The 20,621-nt window shown below is 46.6% G+C and overlaps 1 protein-coding gene across 10 annotated transcripts in view; it reads left to right on the forward strand.

The window, feature by feature from the left end:
* Positions 1-20,621, forward strand: part of DLG4 (discs large MAGUK scaffold protein 4) — a 393,288-nt gene that overhangs the window by 202,025 nt on the left and 170,642 nt on the right. For 2 of the 10 annotated variants that reach the window (XM_077261463.1, XM_077261465.1), the window contains exon 1: positions 9,076-9,537. The exons of 6 other annotated variants lie outside the window; for them this stretch is intronic. In XM_077261463.1, the coding sequence (XP_077117578.1) occupies positions 9,454-9,537 (84 nt within the window). In that variant the 5' untranslated portion in view covers positions 9,076-9,453. Of the gene's footprint in view, positions 1-9,075; positions 9,538-20,621 lie in introns of those variants that run through there. 2 more of the 10 variants (XM_077261464.1, XM_077261466.1) reach the window with 2 other exon arrangements.

The raw sequence follows: 20,621 nt of genomic DNA on the forward strand, positions 1-20,621 counted from the left end.
CTCTGTATATCCCCGTTATTCTCATCCTCTCTGTATATCCCCATCATTCTCATCCTCTCTGTATATCCCTGTCATTCTCATCCTCTCTATATATCTGTCATTCTCATCCTCTCTGTATATCCCCGTTATTCTCATCCTCTCTGTATATCCCCATCATTCTCATCATCTCTGTATATCCCTGTCATTCTCATCCTCTCTGTATATCCCCGTCCTTCTCATCCTCTCTGTATATCCCCGTCATTCTCATCCTCTCTGTATATTTCAGTCATTCTCATTCTCTCTGTATATCCCCGTCATTCTCATCTTCTCTGTTTATCCCCGTCACTCTCATCCTCTCTGTATATCCCCGTCATTCTCATCCTCTCTGTATATCCCCCATCATTCTCATCCTCTCTGTATGTCCCCGTTATTCTCATCCTCTCTGTATATCCCCGTCATTCTCATCCTCTCTGTATATCCCTGTCATTCTCATCCTCTCTGTACATCCCCGTTATTCTCATCTCTGTATATCCCCGTCATTCTCATCCTCTCTGTATATCCCCGTCACTCTCATCCTCTCTGTATATCCCCGTCATTCTCATAGTCTCTGTATATCCCCGTCATTCTCATTCTCTCTGTTTATTTCAGTCATTCTCATCCTCTCTGTATATCCCCGTCATTCTCATCCTCTCTGTATATCCCTGTCATTCTCATCCTCTCTATATCCCCATCATTCTCATCTTCTCTGTATATCCCCGTCACTCTCATCCTCTCTGTATATCCCCGTCATTCTCATCCTCTCTGTATATCCCCCATCATTCTCATCCTCTCTGTATATCCCCGTCACTCTCATCCTCTCTGTATATCCCCGTCATTCTCATCCTCTCTGTATATCTCCATCATTCTCATCCTCTCTGTATATCCCCGTCATTCTCATCCTCTGTATATCCCCGTCATTCTCACCCTCTCTGTATATCCCCATCATTCTCATCCTCTCTGTATATCCCGTCATTCTCATCCTCTGTATATCCCCGTCACTCTTTCTCTCTGTATATCCCCGTCATTCTCATCCTTCCTGTATATCCCTGTCATTCTCATCCTGTCTGTATATCACCGTAACTCTTTCTCACTGTATATCTGTCATTCTCATCCTCTCTGTATATCCCTGTTATTCTCATCTCTGTATATCCCCGTCCTTCTCATCCTCTCTGTATATCTCCGTCATTCTCATCCTCTCTGTATATCCCCGTCATTCTCATCCTCTCTGTATATCCCCATAATTCTCATCCTCTCTGTATATCCCCATCATTCTCATCCTCTCTATATATCTGTCATTCTCATCCTCTCTGTATATCCCCGTCATTCTCATCTTCTCTGTATATCACCGTCACTCTCATCCTCTCTGTATATCCCCGTCATTCTCATCCTCTCTGTATATCCCCCATCATTCTCATCCTCTCTGTATATCCCCGTCATTCTCATCCTCTCTGTATATCTCCATCATTCTCATCCTCTCTGTATATCCCCGTCATTCTCATCCTCTGTATATCCCCGTCATTCTCATCCTCTCTGTATATCCCCATCATTCTCATCCTCTCTGTATATCCCGTCATTCTCATCCTCTGTATATCCCCGTCACTCTTTCTCTCTGTATATCCCCGTCATTCTCATCCTCTCTGTATATCTCCATCATTCTCATCCTCTCTGTATATCCCCGTCATTCTCATCCTCTCTGTATATCCCCGTTATTCTCATCTCTGTATATCCCCGTCATTCTCATCCTCTGTATATCCCCGTCATTCTCATCCTCTCTGTATATCCCCGTCATTCTCATCCTCTGTATATCCCCGTCATTCTCATCCTCTCTGTATATCCCCGTTATTCTCATCTCTGTATATCCCCGTCATTCTCATCCTCTCTGTATATCTCCACTCTCGTCCGCTCTGTATATCCCCGTCATTCTCATCCTCTTTGTATATCCCCGTCATTCTCATCCTCTCTGTATATCCCTGTCATTCTCATCCTCTCTGTATATCCCCGTCATTCTCATCCTTCCTGTATATCCCCGTCATTCTCATCCTGTCTGTATATCACCGTCACTCTTTCTCACTGTATATCTGTCATTCTCATCCTCTCTGTATATCCCTGTTATTCTCATCTCTGTATATCCCCGTCCTTCTCATCCTCTCTGTATATCTCCGTCATTCTCATCCTCTCTGTATATCCCCGTCATTCTCATCCTCTCTGTATATCTCCATCATTCTCATCCTCTCTGTATATCCCCGTCATTCTCATCCTCTCTGTATATCCCCATCATTCTCATCCTCTCTGTATATCCCCATCATTCTCATCCTCTCTGTATATCCCCATCATTCTCATCCTCTCTATATATCTGTCATTCTCATCCTCTCTGTATATCCCCGTCATTCTCATCTTCTCTGTATATCACCGTCACTCTCATCCTCTCTGTATATCCCCGTCATTCTCATCCTCTCTGTATATCCCCCATCATTCTCATCCTCTCTGTATATCCCCGTCACTCTCATCCTCTCTGTATATCCCCGTCATTCTCATCCTCTCTGTATATCCCCGTCATTCTCATCCTCTCTGTATATCCCCGTCATTCTCATCCTCTCTGTATATCTCCATCATTCTCATCCTCTCTGTATATCCCCGTCATTCTCATCCTCTGTATATCCCCGTCATTCTCATCCTCTCTGTATATCCCCATCATTCTCATCCTCTCTGTATATCCCCGTCATTCTCATCCTTTCTGTATATCCCCGTCATTCTCATCCTCTCTGTATATCTCCATCATTCTCATCCTCTCTGTATATCCCCGTCATTCTCATCCTCTGTATATCCCCGTCATTCTCATCCTCTCTGTATATCCCCATCATTCTCATCCTCTCTGTATATCCCGTCATTCTCATCCTCTGTATATCCCCGTCACTCTTTCTCTCTGTATATCCCCGTCATTCTCATCCTCTCTGTATATCTCCATCATTCTCATCCTCTCTGTATATCCCCGTCATTCTCATCCTCTCTGTATATCCCCGTTATTCTCATCTCTGTATATCCCCGTCATTCTCATCCTCTGTATATCCCCGTCATTCTCATCCTCTCTGTATATCCCCGTCATTCTCATCCTCTGTATATCCCCGTCATTCTCATCCTCTCTGTATATCTCCACTCTCGTCCGCTCTGTATATCCCCGTCATTCTCATCCTCTTTGTATATCCCCGTCATTCTCATCCTCTCTGTATATCCCTGTCATTCTCATCCTCTCTGTATATCCCCGTCATTCTCATCCTCTCTGTATATCCCTGTCATTCTCATCCTCTCTGTATATCCCCGTCATTCTCATCCTCTCTGTATATCTCCACTCTCGTCCGCTCTGTATATCCCCGTCATTCTCATCCTCTTTGTATATCCCCGTCATTCTCATCCTCTCTGTATATCCCTGTCATTCTCATCCTCTCTGTATATCCCCGTCATTCTCATCCTTCCTGTATATCCCCGTCATTCTCATCCTGTCTGTATATCACCGTCACTCTTTCTCACTGTATATCTGTCATTCTCATCCTCTCTGTATATCCCTGTTATTCTCATCTCTGTATATCCCCGTCCTTCTCATCCTCTCTGTATATCTCCGTCATTCTCATCCTCTCTGTATATCCCCGTCATTCTCATCCTCTCTGTATATCTCCATCATTCTCATCCTCTCTGTATATCCCCGTCATTCTCATCCTCTCTGTATATCCCCATCATTCTCATCCTCTCTGTATATCCCCGTCATTCTCATCCTCTCTGTATATCTCCATCATTCTCATCCTCTCTGTATATCTCCATCATTCTCATCCTCTCTGTATATCCCCATCATTCTCATCCTCTCTGTATATCCCCATCATTGTCATCCTCTCTGTATATCCCCGTCATTCTCATCCTCTCTATATATCTGTCATTCTCATCCTCTCTGTATATCCTCTCTGTATATGTTGGTTCATGCAGCTTTACATGAACACCCGAGCCTTACACTATGGCTGGTCCAAATAACTAAAGCAATTGTTACCATCCACCTCTCGTGTCTCCCCTTTTCCTCATAGTTTGTAAGCTTGCGAGCAGGGCCCTCATTCCTCCTGGTATCTGTTTTGAACTGTGATTTCTGTTATGCTGTAATGTCTGTTGTCTGTATAAGTCCCCTCTATAAGTTGTAAAGCGCTGCGGAATATGTTGGCGCTATATAAATAAAATTATTATTATTAATTATTATTATTATATCCCCGTTATTCTCATCCTCTCTGTATATCCCCATCATTCTCATCATCTCTGTATATCCCTGTCATTCTCATCCTCTCTGTATATCCCTGTCATTCTTATCCTCTCTGTATATCCCCGTCATTCTCATCCTGTCTGTATATCCCCGTCACTCTCTCACTGTATATCTGTCATTCTCATCCTCTCTATATATCTGTCATTCTCATCCTCTCTGTATATCCCCGTTATTCTCATCCTCTCTGTATATCCCCATCATTCTCATCATCTCTGTATATCCCTGTCATTCTCATCCTCTCTGTATATCCCCGTCCTTCTCATCCTCTCTGTATATCCCCGTCCTTCTCATCCTCTCTGTATATTTCAGTCATTCTCATTCTCTCTGTATATCCCCGTCATTCTCATCTTCTCTGTTTATCCCCGTCACTCTCATCCTCTCTGTATATCCCCGTCATTCTCATCCTCTCTGTATATCCCCCATCATTCTCATCCTCTCTGTATGTCCCCGTTATTCTCATCCTCTCTGTATATCCCCGTCATTCTCATCCTCTCTGTATATCCCCGTCATTCTCATCCTCTCTGTATATTTCAGTCATTCTCATTCTCTCTGTATATCCCCGTCATTCTCATCTTCTCTGTTTATCCCCGTCACTCTCATCCTCTCTGTATATCCCCGTCATTCTCATCCTCTCTGTATATCCCCCATCATTCTCATCCTCTCTGTATGTCCCCGTTATTCTCATCCTCTCTGTATATCCCCGTCATTCTCATCTTCTCTGTATATCCCCGTCATTCTCATCCTCTCTGTATATTTCAGTCATTCTCATTCTCTCTGTATATCCCCGTCATTCTCATCCTCTCTGTATATTTCAGTCATTCTCATTCTCTCTGTATATCCCCGTCATTCTCATCTTCTCTGTTTATCCCCGTCACTCTCATCCTCTCTGTATATCCCCGTCATTCTCATCCTCTCTGTATATCCCCCATCATTCTCATCCTCTCTGTATATCCCCGTTATTCTCATCCTCTCTGTATATCCCCGTCATTCTCATCCTCTCTGTATATCCCTGTTATTCTCATCTTCTCTGTATATCCCCGTCATTCTAATCCTCTGTATATCCCCGTCATTCTCATCCTCTCTGTATATCCCCGTCACTCTTTCTCACTGTATATCTGTCATTCTCATCCTCTCTGTACATCCCCGTTATTCTCATCTCTGTATATCCCCGTCATTCTCATCTTCTCTGTATATCCCCGTCATTCTCATTCTCTCTGTTTATTTCAGTCATTCTCATCCTCTCTGTATATCCCCGTCATTCTCATCCTCTCTGTATATCCCTGTCATTCTCATCCTCTCTATATCCCCATCATTCTCATCTTCTCTGTATATCCCCGTCACTCTCATCCTCTCTGTATATCCCGTCACTCTCATCCTCTCTGTATATCCCCGTCATTCTCATCCTCTGTATATCCCCGTCATTCTCACCCTCTCTGTATATCCCCATCATTCTCATCCTCTCTGTATATCCCCGTCATTCTCATCCTCTGTGTATATCCCCATCATTCTCATCCTCTCTGTATATCCCCGTCATTCTCATCCTCTCTGTATATTTCAGTCATTCTCATCCTCTCTGTATATCCCCGTCATTCTCATCCTCTCTGTATATTTCAGTCATTCTCATCCTCTCTGTATATTTCAGTCATTCTCATCCTCTCTGTATATTTCAGTCATTCTCATCCTCTCTGTATATCCCCGTCATTCTCATCCTCTCTGTATATCCCCGTCATTCTCATCTCTTCATATCCCCGTCATTCTCATCCTCTCTGTATATCCCGTCATTCTCATCCTCTCTGTATATCCCCGTCATTCTCATCCTCTCTGTATATTTCAGTCATTTTCATCCTCTCTGTATATCCCCGTCATTCTCATCCTCTCTGTATATTTCAGTCATTCTCATCCTCTCTGTATATTTCAGTCATTCTCATCTTCTCTGTATATTTCAGTCATTCTCATCCTCTCTGTATATCCCGTCATTCTCATCCTCTCTGTATATCCCCGTCATTCTCATCCTCTCTGTATATTTCAGTCATTTTCATCCTCTCTGTATATCCCCGTCATTCTCATCCTCTCTGTATATTTCAGTCATTCTCATCCTCTCTGTATATTTCAGTCATTCTCATCTTCTCTGTATATTTCAGTCATTCTCATCCTCTCTGTATATCCCCGTCATTCTCATCCTCTCTGTATATCCCCGTCATTCTCATCTCTTCATATCCCCGTCATTCTCATCCTCTCTGTATATCCCGTCATTCTCATCCTCTCTGTATATCCCCGTCATTCTCATCCTCTCTGTATATTTCAGTCATTTTCATCCTCTCTGTATATCCCCGTCATTCTCATCCTCTCTGTATATCCCCGTCATTCTCATCCTCTCTGTATATCCCCGTCATTCTCATCCTCTCTGTATATCCCCGTCATTCTCATCCTCTCTGTATATTTCAGTCATTCTCATCCTCTCTGTATATTTCAGTCATTCTCATCCTCTCTGTATATCCCCATCATTCTCATCCTCTCTGTATATCCCCGTCATTCTCATCCTCTCTGTATATCCCCGTCATTCTCATCCTCTCTGTATATCTCCATCATTCTCATCCTCACTGTATATCCCCGTCATTCTCATCCTCTCTGTATATCCCAGTCATTCTCATCCTCTCTGTATATCTCCATCATTCTCATCCTCTCTGTATATCCCCGTCATTCTCATCCTCTCTGTATATTTCAGTCATTCTCATCCTCTCTGTATATCCCCGTCATTCTCATCCTCTCTGTATATTTCAGTCATTCTCATCCTCTCTGTATATCCCCGTCATTCTCATCCTCTCTGTATATCCCCGTCACTCTCATCCTCTCTGTATATCCCCGTCATTCTCATCCTCTCTGTATATCTCCATCATTCTCATCCTCTCTGTATATCCCCGTCATTCTCATCCTCTCTGTATATTTCAGTCATTCTCATCCTCTCTGTATATTTCAGTCATTCTCATCCTCTCTGTATATCCCCGTCATTCTCATCCTCTGTATATCCCCGTCATTCTCATCCTCTCTGTATATCCCCGTCATTCTCATCCTCTCTGTATATCCCCGTCATTCTCATCCTCTCTGTATATTTCAGTCATTTTCATCCTCTCTGTATATCCCCGTCATTCTCATCCTCTCTGTATATCCCCGTCATTCTCATCCTCTCTGTATATTTCAGTCATTTTCATCCTCTCTGTATATCCTCATCCTCTCTGTATATCTCCATCATTCTCATCCTCTCTGTATATCCCCGTCATTCTCATCCTCTCTGTATATTTCAGTCATTCTCATCCTCTCTGTATATCCCCGTCACTCTCATCCTCTCTGTATATTTCAGTCATTCTCATCCTCTCTGTATATCCCCGTCATTCTCATCCTCTCTGTATATCCCCGTCACTCTCATCCTCTCTGTATATCCCCGTCATTCTCATCCTCTCTGTATATCTCCATCATTCTCATCCTCTCTGTATATCCCCGTCATTCTCATCCTCTCTGTATATTTCAGTCATTCTCATCCTCTCTGTATATTTCAGTCATTCTCATCCTCTCTGTATATCCCCGTCATTCTCATCCTCTCTGTATATCTCCGTCATTCTCATCCTCTCTGTATATCCCCGTCATTCTCATCCTCTCTGTATATTTCAGCCATTCTCATCCTCTCTGTATATCCCCGTCATTCTCATCCTCTCTGTATATCCCCGTCATTCTCATCCTCTCTGTATATTTCAGTCATTTTCATCCTCTCTGTATACCCCCGTCATTCTCATCCTCTCTGTATATTTCAGTCATTCTCATCCTCTCTGTATATTTCAGTCATTCTCATCCTCTCTGTATATCCCCGTCATTCTCATCCTCTCTGTATATCCCCGTCACTCTCATCCTCTCTGTATATCCCCGACATTCTCATCCTCTCTGTATATTTCAGTCATTCTCATCCTCTCTGTATATCCCCATCACTCTCATCCTCTCTGTATATTTCAGTCATTTTCATCCTCTCTGTATATCTCCGTCATTCTCATCCTCTCTGTATATCCCCATCATTCTCATCCTCTCTGTATATTTCAGTCATTCTCATCCTCTCTGTATATCCCCGTCATTCTCATCCTCTCTGTATATCCCCGTCATTCTCATCCTCTCTGTATATTTCAGTCATTCTCATCCTCTCTGTATATCCCCGTCATTCTCATCCTCTCTGTACATCCCCATCATTCTCATCCTCTCTGTATATCCCCGTCATTCTCATCCTCTCTGTACATCCCCGTCATTCTCATCCTCTCTGTATATTTCAGTCATTCTCATCCTCTCTGTATATTTCAGTCATTCTCATCCTCTCTGTATACCCCCGTCATTCTCATCCTCTCTGTATATTTCAGTCATTCTCATCCTCTCTGTATATTTCAGTCATTCTCATCCTCTCTGTATATCCCCGTCATTCTCATCCTCTCTGTATATTTCAGTCATTCTCATCCTCTCTGTATATCCCCGTCATTCTCATTGTCTCCAGCTATTTGCCTTTTTCCAGCCTTCCCTCTTCCTCTCCCCGGGATCCCTCCCGCATCCTCCTCTCTCCTCCTCTGCCGGCTCCCTTCTTTCCTCCTCCATTCTTGGAGCGGCTTCCCCCCCTGTTGCCTGGTTGCGGCCACCTCTCCATTCATCGGTGGGTCTCCCTTTCTCCGTCATCTGCTCCCCTCCCCCTCACTCTGCGGATCCCTGTCTTTTCCGTGTTTCTCTGTGTGTCACTCATCGCTGGATGTTCCTGGATCTCGCAGCAGCATCAGCAGCAGACGCCGCATCCTTGCGCTTGCTGCTTCTTTTTCTCGCCCCCTCAGTGCCTGCATCTCGCTCCTCCTCCCATCTGGATTTTGTAATGTGACGAATTAAGGGGCAGAGACCACCCCAATATGAGGTCCCCCTGCACGAAGGTGACGGAGCATTCCTGCCTTGTCCCTGGCCTTTGTGTTGTGGAGTGACAGCGGTCCGCCAGCCTCCTCCCCGCTGCCTCTCGTTGCGCACGGTTCCTCCCTGTCTCTCGTCTTTTCTCTTGTCCCGTCTTTTTCTCCTCCCTCCGTTCATCACTCACTTATCACAGCCCCCTCCTTCTCCGTAGATCGGGGGGAGAGATGTTTGTATCTGTATGGTACGCCAAAAAAATGGGGAGACGCTTCATAAGCAACGTCAGGAAAGCAAAGAAGCAGAGACAGCCGGTGAGTTAGTGAGTGTGCACTGTGAGTTGTGGCATGGTGAGCGTGCACCCAAAGAGGCGCAAGGGGAGCGTGCAGCGACAGATGCTGCACAGTAAGCGTGCACGCACAGATGTGACAAGGTGAGTGTGCAAGCGACACGATGAGTGTGCACAAATAGAGGTGACAAGGTGAGTGTGTATGCGACACGATGAGTGTGCACGCACAGATGGGAGAAGGTGAGTGTGTATGCGACACGATGAGTGTGCACAAATAGATGTGACAAGGTGAATATGTATGCGACACGAGTGTGCACGCACAGATAGGACAAGGTGAGTGTGCACAAACAGATGTGACAAGGAGAGTGTGCAAGCGACACGGTGAGTGCACAAATAGAGGTTACAAGGCGAGTGTGTATGCGACACGATGAGTGTGCACGCACAGATGGGACAAGGTGAGTGTGCACAAACAGATGTGACAAGGTGAGTGTGCACAAATAGATGTGACAAGGTGAGTGTGCACGCGACACGATGAGTGTGCACAAATAGATGTGACAAGGTGAATATGTATGCGACACGAGTGTGCACGCACAGATAGGACAAGGTGAGTGTGCACAAATAGATGTGACAAGGTGAGTGTGCACAAATAGATGTGACAAGGTGAGTGTGCACGCGACACGATGAGTGTGCACAAATAGATGTGACAAGGTGAATATGTATGCGACACGAGTGTGCACGCACAGATAGGACAAGGTGAGTGTGCACAAATAGACGTGACAAGGAGAGTGTGCAAGCGACACGGTGAGTGCACAAATAGAGGTTACAAGGCGAGTGTGTATGCGACACGATGAGTGTGCACGCACAGATGGGACAAGGTGAGTGTGCACAAATAGAGGTGACAAGGTAAGTGTATACAACACTGAGTGCACGCACAGATGTGACAAGGTGAGTGTGTATGCGACACGATGAGTGTGCACAAATAGATGTGATAAGGTGAATATGTATGCGACACGAGTGTGCACGCACAGATGGGACAAGGTGAGTGTGCACAAACAGATGTGACAAGGTGAGTGTGCACAAATAGATGTGACAAGGTGAGTGTGCACGCGACACGATAAGTGCACGAATAGAGGTGACAAGGTGAGTGTGTATACAACACTATGAGTGTGCACGCACAGATGTGACAAGGTGAGTGCATGCGACACGGTGAGTGTGCATGCACAGATGTGACAAGGTGAGTGTGTATGCGACACGATGAGTGTGCATAAATAGATGTGACATGGTCAGTGTGCATTCGAACAATCATTGTGCACCCACATATGCGACATGGTGAGCGTGGATTGTCGGATTCAACACATTTAGCGACCACCCGTAGATGCGACATAATGGGTGTGCACCAATCAATGCTGCATGGTAAACGCTTACCTCCAGATGTGGCACAGTGAGCGTGCACCAAAGTATGTGTCTCGGTGAGCTTTTACCCCCAGATGCAGCACAGTGAGCACTTATGCCCCAGATGCGGCATGGTGAGCGCTTACCCCCAGATGCAGCACGGTGAGCGCTTACCCCCAGATGCGGCACGGTGTGCGCTTCCCCCAGATGCGGCACGGTGTGCGCTTCCCCCAGATGCAGCACGGTAAGCGCTAACCCCCAGGTGCAGCACGGTGTTCTTACCCCCAGATGCAGCATGGTGAGCGCTTACCCCCAGGTGCAGCATGGTGAGCGCTTACCCCCAGATGCGGCACGGTGAGCGCTTACCCCCAGATGCAGCACGGTGTGCGCTTCCCCCAGATGCAGCACGGTGAGCGCTAACCCCCAGGTGCAGCACGGTGTTCTTACCCCCAGATGCAGCACGGTGAGCGCTTACCCCCAGGTGCAGCATGGTGAGCGCTTACCCCCAGATGCAGCACGGTGAGCGCTTACCCCCAGATGCAGCACGGTGAGCGCTAACCCCCAGATGCAGCACGGTGTGCGCTTACCCCCGATGCAGCACGGTGAGCGCTAACCCCCAGATGCAGCACGGTGTTCTTACCCCCAGATGCAGCACGGTGTTCTTACCCCCAGATGCAGCACGGTGTGCGCTTACCCCCAAATGCAGCATGGTTTGCGCTTACCCCCAGATGCAGCACGGTGTGCGCTTACCCCCAGGTGCAGCACGGTGTGCGCTTACCCCCAGATGCAGCACAGTGTGCGCTTACCCCCAGATGCAGCACGGTGTGCGCTTACCCCCAGATGCGGCACGGTGTGCGCTTACCCCCAGATGCAGCATGTTGAGCCGTTACCCCCAGATGCAGCACGGTGAGTGCTTACCCCCAGATGCAGCACGGTGAGCGCTTACCCCCAGATGCAGCACGGTGAGCGCTTAAACCCAGATGCGTCACGGTGAGCGCTTACCCCCAAATTAGGCACGGTGAGCGCTTACCCACAGATGCAGCATGGTGAGCGCTTACCCCCAGATGCGGCACGGTGAGCGCTTACCCCCAGATGCGGCACGGTGTGCACTTACCCCCAGATGCGGCACGGTGAGCGCTTACCCCCAGATGCGGCACGGTGTGCGCTTCCCCCAGATGCGGCACGGTGTGCGCTTCCCCCAGATGCGGCACGGTGTGCGCTTCCCCCAGATGCGGCATGGTGTGCGCTTCCCCCAGATGCGGCACGGTGTGCGCTTCCCCCAGATGCGGCACGGTGTGCGCTTTCCCCAGATGCGGCACGGTGTGCGCTTCCCCCAGATGCGGCACGGTGTGCGCTTCCCCCCAGATGCGGCACGGTGAGCGCTTACCCCCAGATGCAGCACGGTGAGCGCTTACTCCCAGATGCAGCACGGTGAGCGCTAACCGCCAGGTGCAGCACGGTGTTCTTACCCCCAGATGCAGCACGGTGAGCGCTTACCCCCAGGTGCAGCACGGTGAGCGCTTACCCCCAAATGCAGCACGGTGAGCGCTTACCCCCAGATGCAGCACGGTGAGCGCTAACCCCCAGATGCAGCACGGTGTTCTTACCCCCAGATGCAGCACGGTGTGCGCTTACCCCCAGGTGCAGCACGGTGTGCGCTTACCCCCAGATGCAGCACGATGTGCGCTTACTCCCAGATGCGGCCCGGTGAGCGCTTACCCCCAGATGCGGCCCGGTGAGCGCTTACCCCCAGATGCGGCCCGGTGAGCGCTTACCCCCAGATGCGGCACGGTGAGCGCTTACCCCCAGATGCAACACGATGTGCGCTTACTCCCAGATGCGGCCCGGTGAGCGCTTACTCCCAGATGCGGCACGGTGAGCGCTTACCCCCAGATGCGGCACGGTGAGCGCTTACCTCCAGATGCGGCACGGTGTGCGCTTACCCCCAGATGCAGCACGATGTGCGCTTACTCCCAGATGCGGCACGGTGAGCGCTTACCCCCAGATGCGGCACGGTGAGCGCTTACCCCCAGATGCAGCACGATGTGCGCTTACTCCCAGATGCGGCCCGGTGAGCGCTTACTCCCAGATGCGGCACGGTGAGCGCTTACCCCCAGATGCGGCACGATGTGCGCTTACCCCCAGATGCAGCAGGGTGAGCGCTTACCCCCAGATGCAGCACGATGTGCGCTTACCCCCAGATGCAGCACGGTGTGCGCTTCCCCCAGATGCAGCACGGTGAGCGCTAACCCCCAGGTGCAGCACGGTGTTCTTACCCCCAGATGCAGCACGGTGAGCGCTTACCCCCAGGTGCAGCACGGTGTGCGCTTACCCCCAGATGCAGCACGGTGTGCGCTTACCCCCAGATGCAGCACGATGTGCGCTTACTCCCAGATGCGGCACAGTGAGCGCTTACTCCTAGATTCGGCACGGTGAGCGCTTACTCCTAGATTCGGCATGGTGAATGCACAACCACAGGTGCCGCCGGGTGAGTGTTAGTGTGGACAGATGCAGCAGAGCTCATGGTTATGTGAGTAGCACTTATAGCTCTGCTACTTGTGATCAGTACTGTTATTTTTATTGTGACGTTTCCCAAGAAACCTGTCTGCTTCTGTGACGCACTAAGATTGTTGTATTGGCAGCCATGTAAGCCTCTGTATCATGATATCATGGTGTCGCATACATAGCTCGCTGCTTGTTGTATGATTGCCTCCGGTCAGTGATCATGGAGAACGTTGTGATAAGTTGTGATACATTGTGATACGTGCTCAGACTCCTCGTACTTTCCTCTGTCCTACTATTCAGTATTGTTTAAGTATTATATATCCTGAGTGTGCCGCCGTGATGATATATCGTGATAGATCAGTATAACCTCCTACATCTGTGTTATATGTACTGGTACTGTATCGTGATAGAGCAGTATTACCTCCTACATCTGTGTTATATTTGTACTGGTACTATATCGTGATAGATCAGTATTACCTCCTACATCTGTGTTATATTTGTACCGGTACTATATCGTGATAGAGCAGTATTACCTCTTACATCTGTGTTATATATATATATATACTGATACTGTATCGTGATAGATCAGTATTACCTCCTACATCTGTGTTATATATGTACCGGTACTATATCGTGATAGAGCAGTATTACCTCTTACATCTGTGTTATATTTGTACCGGTACTATATCGCGATAGAGCAGTATTACCTCTTACATCTGTGTTATATATATATATATACTGATACTGTATCGTGATAGATCAGTATTACCTCCTACATCTGTGTTATATATGTACCGGTACTATATCGTGATAGAGCAGTATTACCTCTTACATCTGTGTTATATATATATATATATATATACTGATACTGTATCGTGATAGAGCAGTATTACCTCTTACATCTGTGTTATATATGTACTGGTACTATATCGCGATAGAGCAGTATTACCTCCTACATCTGTGTTATATTTGTACCGGTACTATGTCGTGATAGAGCAGTATTACCTCCTACATCTGTGTTATATTTGTACCGGTACTATGTCGTGATAGAGCAGTATTACCTCTTACATCTGTGTTATATATATATATATATACTGGTACTGTATCGTGATAGATCAGTATTACCTCCTACATCTGTGTTATATATGTACCGGTACTATATCGTGATAGAGCAGTATTACCTCCTACATCTGTGTTATATATATATATACTGGTACTGTATCGTGATAGAGCAGTATTACCTCTTACATCTGTGTTATATTTGTACTGGTACTATATCGCGATAGAGCAGTATTACCTCCTACATCTGTGTTATATATGTACTGGTACTATATCGTGATAGATCAGTATTACCTCCTACATCTGTGTTATATATGTACCGGTACTATATCGTGATAGAGCAGTATTACCTCTTACATCTGTGTTATATTTGTACTGGTACTATATCGCGATAGAGCAGTATTACCTCCTACATCTGTGTTATATATGTACTGGTACTATATCGTGATAGATCAGTATTACCTCCTACATCTGTGTTATATATGTACCGGTACTATATCGTGATAGAGCAGTATTACCTCCTACATCTGTGTTATATATATATATACTGGTACTGTATCGTGATAGAGCAGTATTACCTCTTACATCTGTGTTATATTTGTACTGGTACTATATCGCGATAGAGCAGTATTACCTCCTACATCTGTGTTATATTTGTACCGGTACTATATCGTGATAGAGCAGTATTACCTCTTACATCTGTGTTATATATATATATATATACTGATACTGTATCGTGATAGATCAGTATTACCTCCTACATCTGTGTTATATATGTACCGGTACTATATCGTGATAGAGCAGTATTACCTCCTACATCTGTGTTATATATATATATACTGGTACTGTATCGTGATAGATCAGTATTACCTCTTACATCTGTGTTATATATGTACTGGTACTATATCGTGATAGAGCAGTATTACCTTCTACATCTGTGTTATATATGTACTGGTACTATATCGTGATAGAGCAGTATTACCTCCTACATCTGTGTTATATATGTACCGGTACTATATCGTGATAGAGCAGTATTACCTCTTACATCTGTGTTATATATGTACCGGTACTATATCGTGATAGAGCAGTATTACCTCTTACATCTGTGTTATATATATATATATATATATACTGGTACTGTATCGTGATAGATCAGTATTACCTCCTACATCTGTGTTATATATGTACCGGTACTATATCGTGATAGAGCAGTATTACCTCTTACATCTGTGTTATATGTACTGGTACTATATCGTGATAGATCAGTATTACCTCCTACATCTGTGTTATATATGTACTGGTACTATATCGTGATAGATCAGTATTACCTCCTACATCTGTGTTATATATGTACTGGTACTATATCGTGATAGAGCAGTATTACCTCTTACATCTGTGTTATATATATATATACTGGTACTGTATCGTGATAGATCAGTATTACCTCTTACATCTGTGTTATATATATATATATATATACTGGTACTGTATCGTGATAGATCAGTATTACCTCCTACATCTGTGTTATATATGTACCGGTACTATATCGTGATAGAGCAGTATTACCTCTTACATCTGTGTTATATATGTACTGGTACTATATCGTGATAGATCAGTATTACCTCCTACATCTGTGTTATATATATACTGGTACTGTATCGTGATAGATCAGTATTACCTCCTACATCTGTGTTATATATGTACCGGTACTATATCGTGATAGATCAGTATTACCTCCTACATCTGTGTTATATATGTACTGGTACTATATCGTGATAGAGCAGTATTACCTCTTACATCTGTGTTATATATATATATACTGGTACTGTATCGTGATAGATCAGTATTACCTCTTACATCTGTGTTATATATATATATATATACTGGTACTGTATCGTGATAGATCAGTATTACCTCCTACATCTGTGTTATATATGTACTGGTACTATATCGTGATAGAGCAGTATTACCTCTTACATCTGTGTTATATATATATATATATACTGGTACTGTATCGTGATAGATCAGTATTACCTCCTACATCTGTGTTATATATGTACCGGTACTATATCGTGATAGAGCAGTATTACCTCCTACATCTGTGTTATATATATATATATACTGATACTGTATCGTGATAGAGCAGTATTACCTCCTACATCTGTGTTATATATGTACCGGTACTGTATCGTGATAGAGCAGTATTACCTCCTACATCTGTGTTATATATGTACTGGTACTATATTGTGATAGAGCAGTATTACCTCCTACATCTGTGTTATATTTGTACTGGTACTATATCGTGATAGATCAGTATTACCTCCTACATCTGTGTTATATATGTACTGTATCGTGATAGAGCAGTATTACCTCTTACATCTGTGTTATATATATATATACTGGTACTGTATCGTGATAGAGCAGTATTACCTCCTACATCTGTGTTATATATGTACCGGTACTGTATCGTGATAGAGCAGTATTACCTCCTACATCTGTGTTATATATGTACCGGTACTATATCGTGATAGAGCAGTATTACCTCTTACATCTGTGTTATATGTACTGGTACTATATCGTGATAGATCAGTATTACCTCCTACATCTGTGTTATATATGTACTGGTACTATATCGTGATAGATCAGTATTACCTCTTACATCTGTGTTATATATATATATACTGGTACTATATCGTGATAGAGCAGTATTACCTCTTACATCTGTGTTATATATATATATATATACTGGTACTGTATCGTGATAGAGCAGTATTACCTCCTACATCTGTGTTATATATGTACTGGTACTATATTGTGATAGAGCAGTATTACCTCCTACATCTGTGTTATATTTGTACTGGTACTATATCGTGATAGATCAGTATTACCTCCTACATCTGTGTTATATATGTACTGGTACTATATCGTGATAGAGCAGTATTACCTCTTACATCTGTGTTATATATATATATACTGGTACTGTATCGTGATAGAGCAGTATTACCTCCTACATCTGTGTTATATATGTACCGGTACTGTATCGTGATAGAGCAGTATTACCTCCTACATCTGTGTTATATATGTACCGGTACTATATCGTGATAGAGCAGTATTACCTCTTACATCTGTGTTATATGTACTGGTACTATATCGTGATAGATCAGTATTACCTCCTACATCTGTGTTATATATGTACCGGTACTATATCGTGATAGATCAGTATTACCTCCTACATCTGTGTTATATATATATATATATATATATATATATATATATATATATATATATATATATATATATATATATATATATATATATATACTAGATGTCAGCCCGATTCTAAAGAATCGGGAGTCTAGAATCCATATATACTTTATTTATTCAAATGTAAGAATAATACAATTAATAAATAATAGTAAGAAAGAACAAAAAATGGCTGCACTCACCAGCTCTTGACAATTCTTGACAGTACGGCACATTTCTGATTGGTCGCTCGCGGCAGGCGGCAACCAATCAGAAAAGTGCCGCGCACCACGAAGGCATATATCTTTGTCCACCCTGAGCGGGTGTAGGACGCTGGTGACGTCACTTATCTCCGGACATTATCTCCGGACAAAGCCACGGAAGTTGGCACAAATTGCCGGAAGTAGTATTCTAGGCAATTATATATTAGATTTTAATGTTATCAGTGTTTACCTTTGAACGTTTATATTGTATTGTCCTGTCACCAGCCATGTGTACGATTATCGGCCGAAAGCCTCTCTGGAACCAATAATCACCCCATGTAAAGGTATCTTTATAAGTTAAAGATTCAGAATACTATGACTTTTATCATATCCTGAACAGTCAAGTTTTTTATGAACCGTTAAGGTTTTCTGGTTGAAGTAAAAAAAACTCTGAGTGATTACAGTTTGAAACCATAAAATGTTGAAAAATTATGTCATTCTTGAGTATATCACTCAATGGTGCTCATAAACGTGTCAAATTTGATCTATAATATACTTTAATATACGTTACTTTAATCTTTAATATACTTAAGAACAGGGCCCCAGACATCACACAGGGGGTCTGAAACACCGCACAGTGGTCCAAAATATCGCTGTGCTCTGCCTGGGGCCCCATATGCTGCCTGGGGCCCCTGTGCTCTGCCTGGGGCCCCATATGCTGCCTGGGGCCCCTGTGCTCTGCCTGGGGCCCCATATGCTGCCTGGGGCCCCTGTGCTCTGCCTGGGGCCCCTGTGCTCTGCCTGGGGCCCCTGTGCTCTGCCTGGGGCCCCATATGCTGCCTGGGGCCCCTGTGCTCTGCCTGGGGCCACTGTGCTCTGCCTGGGGCCCCATGTTCTGCCTGGGGCCCCTGTGCTCTGCCTGGGGCCACTGTGCTCTGCCTGGGGCCCCATATGCTGCCTGGGGCCCCATATGCTGCCTTGGGCCCCTGTGCTCTGCCTGGGGCCCCATAGGCTGCCTGGGGCCCCTGTGCTCTACCTGGGACCACTGTGCTCTGCCTGGGGCCCCATATGCTGCCTGGGGCCCCTGTGCTCTGCCTGGGGCCCCTGTGCTCTGCCTGGGGCCCCATGTTCTGCCTGGGGCCACTGTGCTCTGCCTGGGGCCCCATAGGCTGCCTGGGGCCCCTGTGCTCTGCCTGGGACCACTGTGCTCTGCCTGGGGCCCCATATGCTGCCTGGGGCCCCTGTGCTCTGCCTGGGGCCCCTGTGCTCTGCCTGGGGCCCCATGTTCTGCCTGGGGCCACTGTGCTCTGCCTGGGGCCCCATATGCTGCCTGGGGCCCCTGTGCTCTGCCTGGGTGTAGGACACTGGTGACGTCACTTATCTCCGGACATTAGCTCCGGACATTAGCTCCGGACATTATCTCCGGACATTAGCTCCGGACATTAGCTCCGGACATTATCTCCGGACATTATCTCCGGACATTAGCTCCGGACAAAGCCACGGAAGTTGGCACAAATTGCAGGAAGTAGTATTCTAGGCAATTATATATTAGATATATATACTGGTACTATATCAGGATAGAACAGTATTATTACTTGCAGCTGCGCTATCTAATATATAATTGCCTAGAATACTACTTCCTGCAATTTGTGCCAACTTCCGTGGCTTTGTCCGGAGCTAATGTCCGGAGATAATGTCCGGAGCTAATGTCCGGAGCTAATGTCCGGAGATAAGTGACGTCACCAGTGTCCTACACCCAGGCAGAGCACAGGGGCCCCAGGCAGCATATGGGGCCCCAGGCAGAGCACAGGGGCCCCAGGCAGCATATGGGGCCCCAGGCAGAGCACAGTGGTCCCAGGCAGAGCACAGGGGCCCCAGGCAGAGCACAGTGGCCCCAGGCAGAGCACAGGGGCCCCAGGCAGCATATGGGGCCCCAGGCAGAGCACAGGGGCCCCAGGCAGCATATGGGGCCCCAGGCAGAGCACAGGGGCCCAAGGCAGAACATGGGGCCCCAGGCAGAGCACAGGGGCCCCAGGCAGAGCACAGGGGACCCAGGAAGAGCACAGGGGCCCCAGGCAGCATATGGGGCCCCAGGCAGAGCACAGGGGCCCCAGGCAGCATATGGGGCCCCAGGCAGAGCACAGTGGCCCCAGGCAGAGCACAGGGGCCCAGGCAGAACATGGGGCCCCAGGCAGAGCACAGGGGCCCCAGGCAGCATATGGGGCCCCAGGCAGAGCACAGTGGCCCCAGGCAGAGCACAGGGGCCCAAGGCAGAACATGGGGCCCCAGGAAGAGCACAGTGGTCCCAGGCAGAGCACAGGGGCCCCAGGCAGCTTATGGGGCTCCAGGCAGAGCACAGTGGCCCCAGGCAGAACATGGGGCCCCAGGCAGAGCACAGGGGCCCCAGGCAGCATATGGGGCCCCAGGCAGAGCACAGGGGCCCCAGGCAGCATATGGGGCCCCAGGCAGAGCACAGTGGCCCCAGGCAGAGCACACACCAAATCGGAGGCCGAGGGGCCCCGCCAACAAAATCGGAGGCCGAGGGGCCCCGACCACCACATCGGAGGCCGAGGGTCCCCGCCCACCAAATCGGAGGCCGAGGGTCCCCGCCCACCAAATCGGAGGCCGAGGGTCCCCGCCCACCAAATCGGAGGCCGAGGGTCCCCGCCCACCAAATCGGAGGCCGAGGGTCCCCGCCCACCAAATC

This window comes from Ranitomeya variabilis, chromosome 5 (genome assembly GCF_051348905.1).
Source record: "Ranitomeya variabilis isolate aRanVar5 chromosome 5, aRanVar5.hap1, whole genome shotgun sequence".
NCBI classification, from domain to species: domain Eukaryota; kingdom Metazoa; phylum Chordata; class Amphibia; order Anura; family Dendrobatidae; genus Ranitomeya; species Ranitomeya variabilis.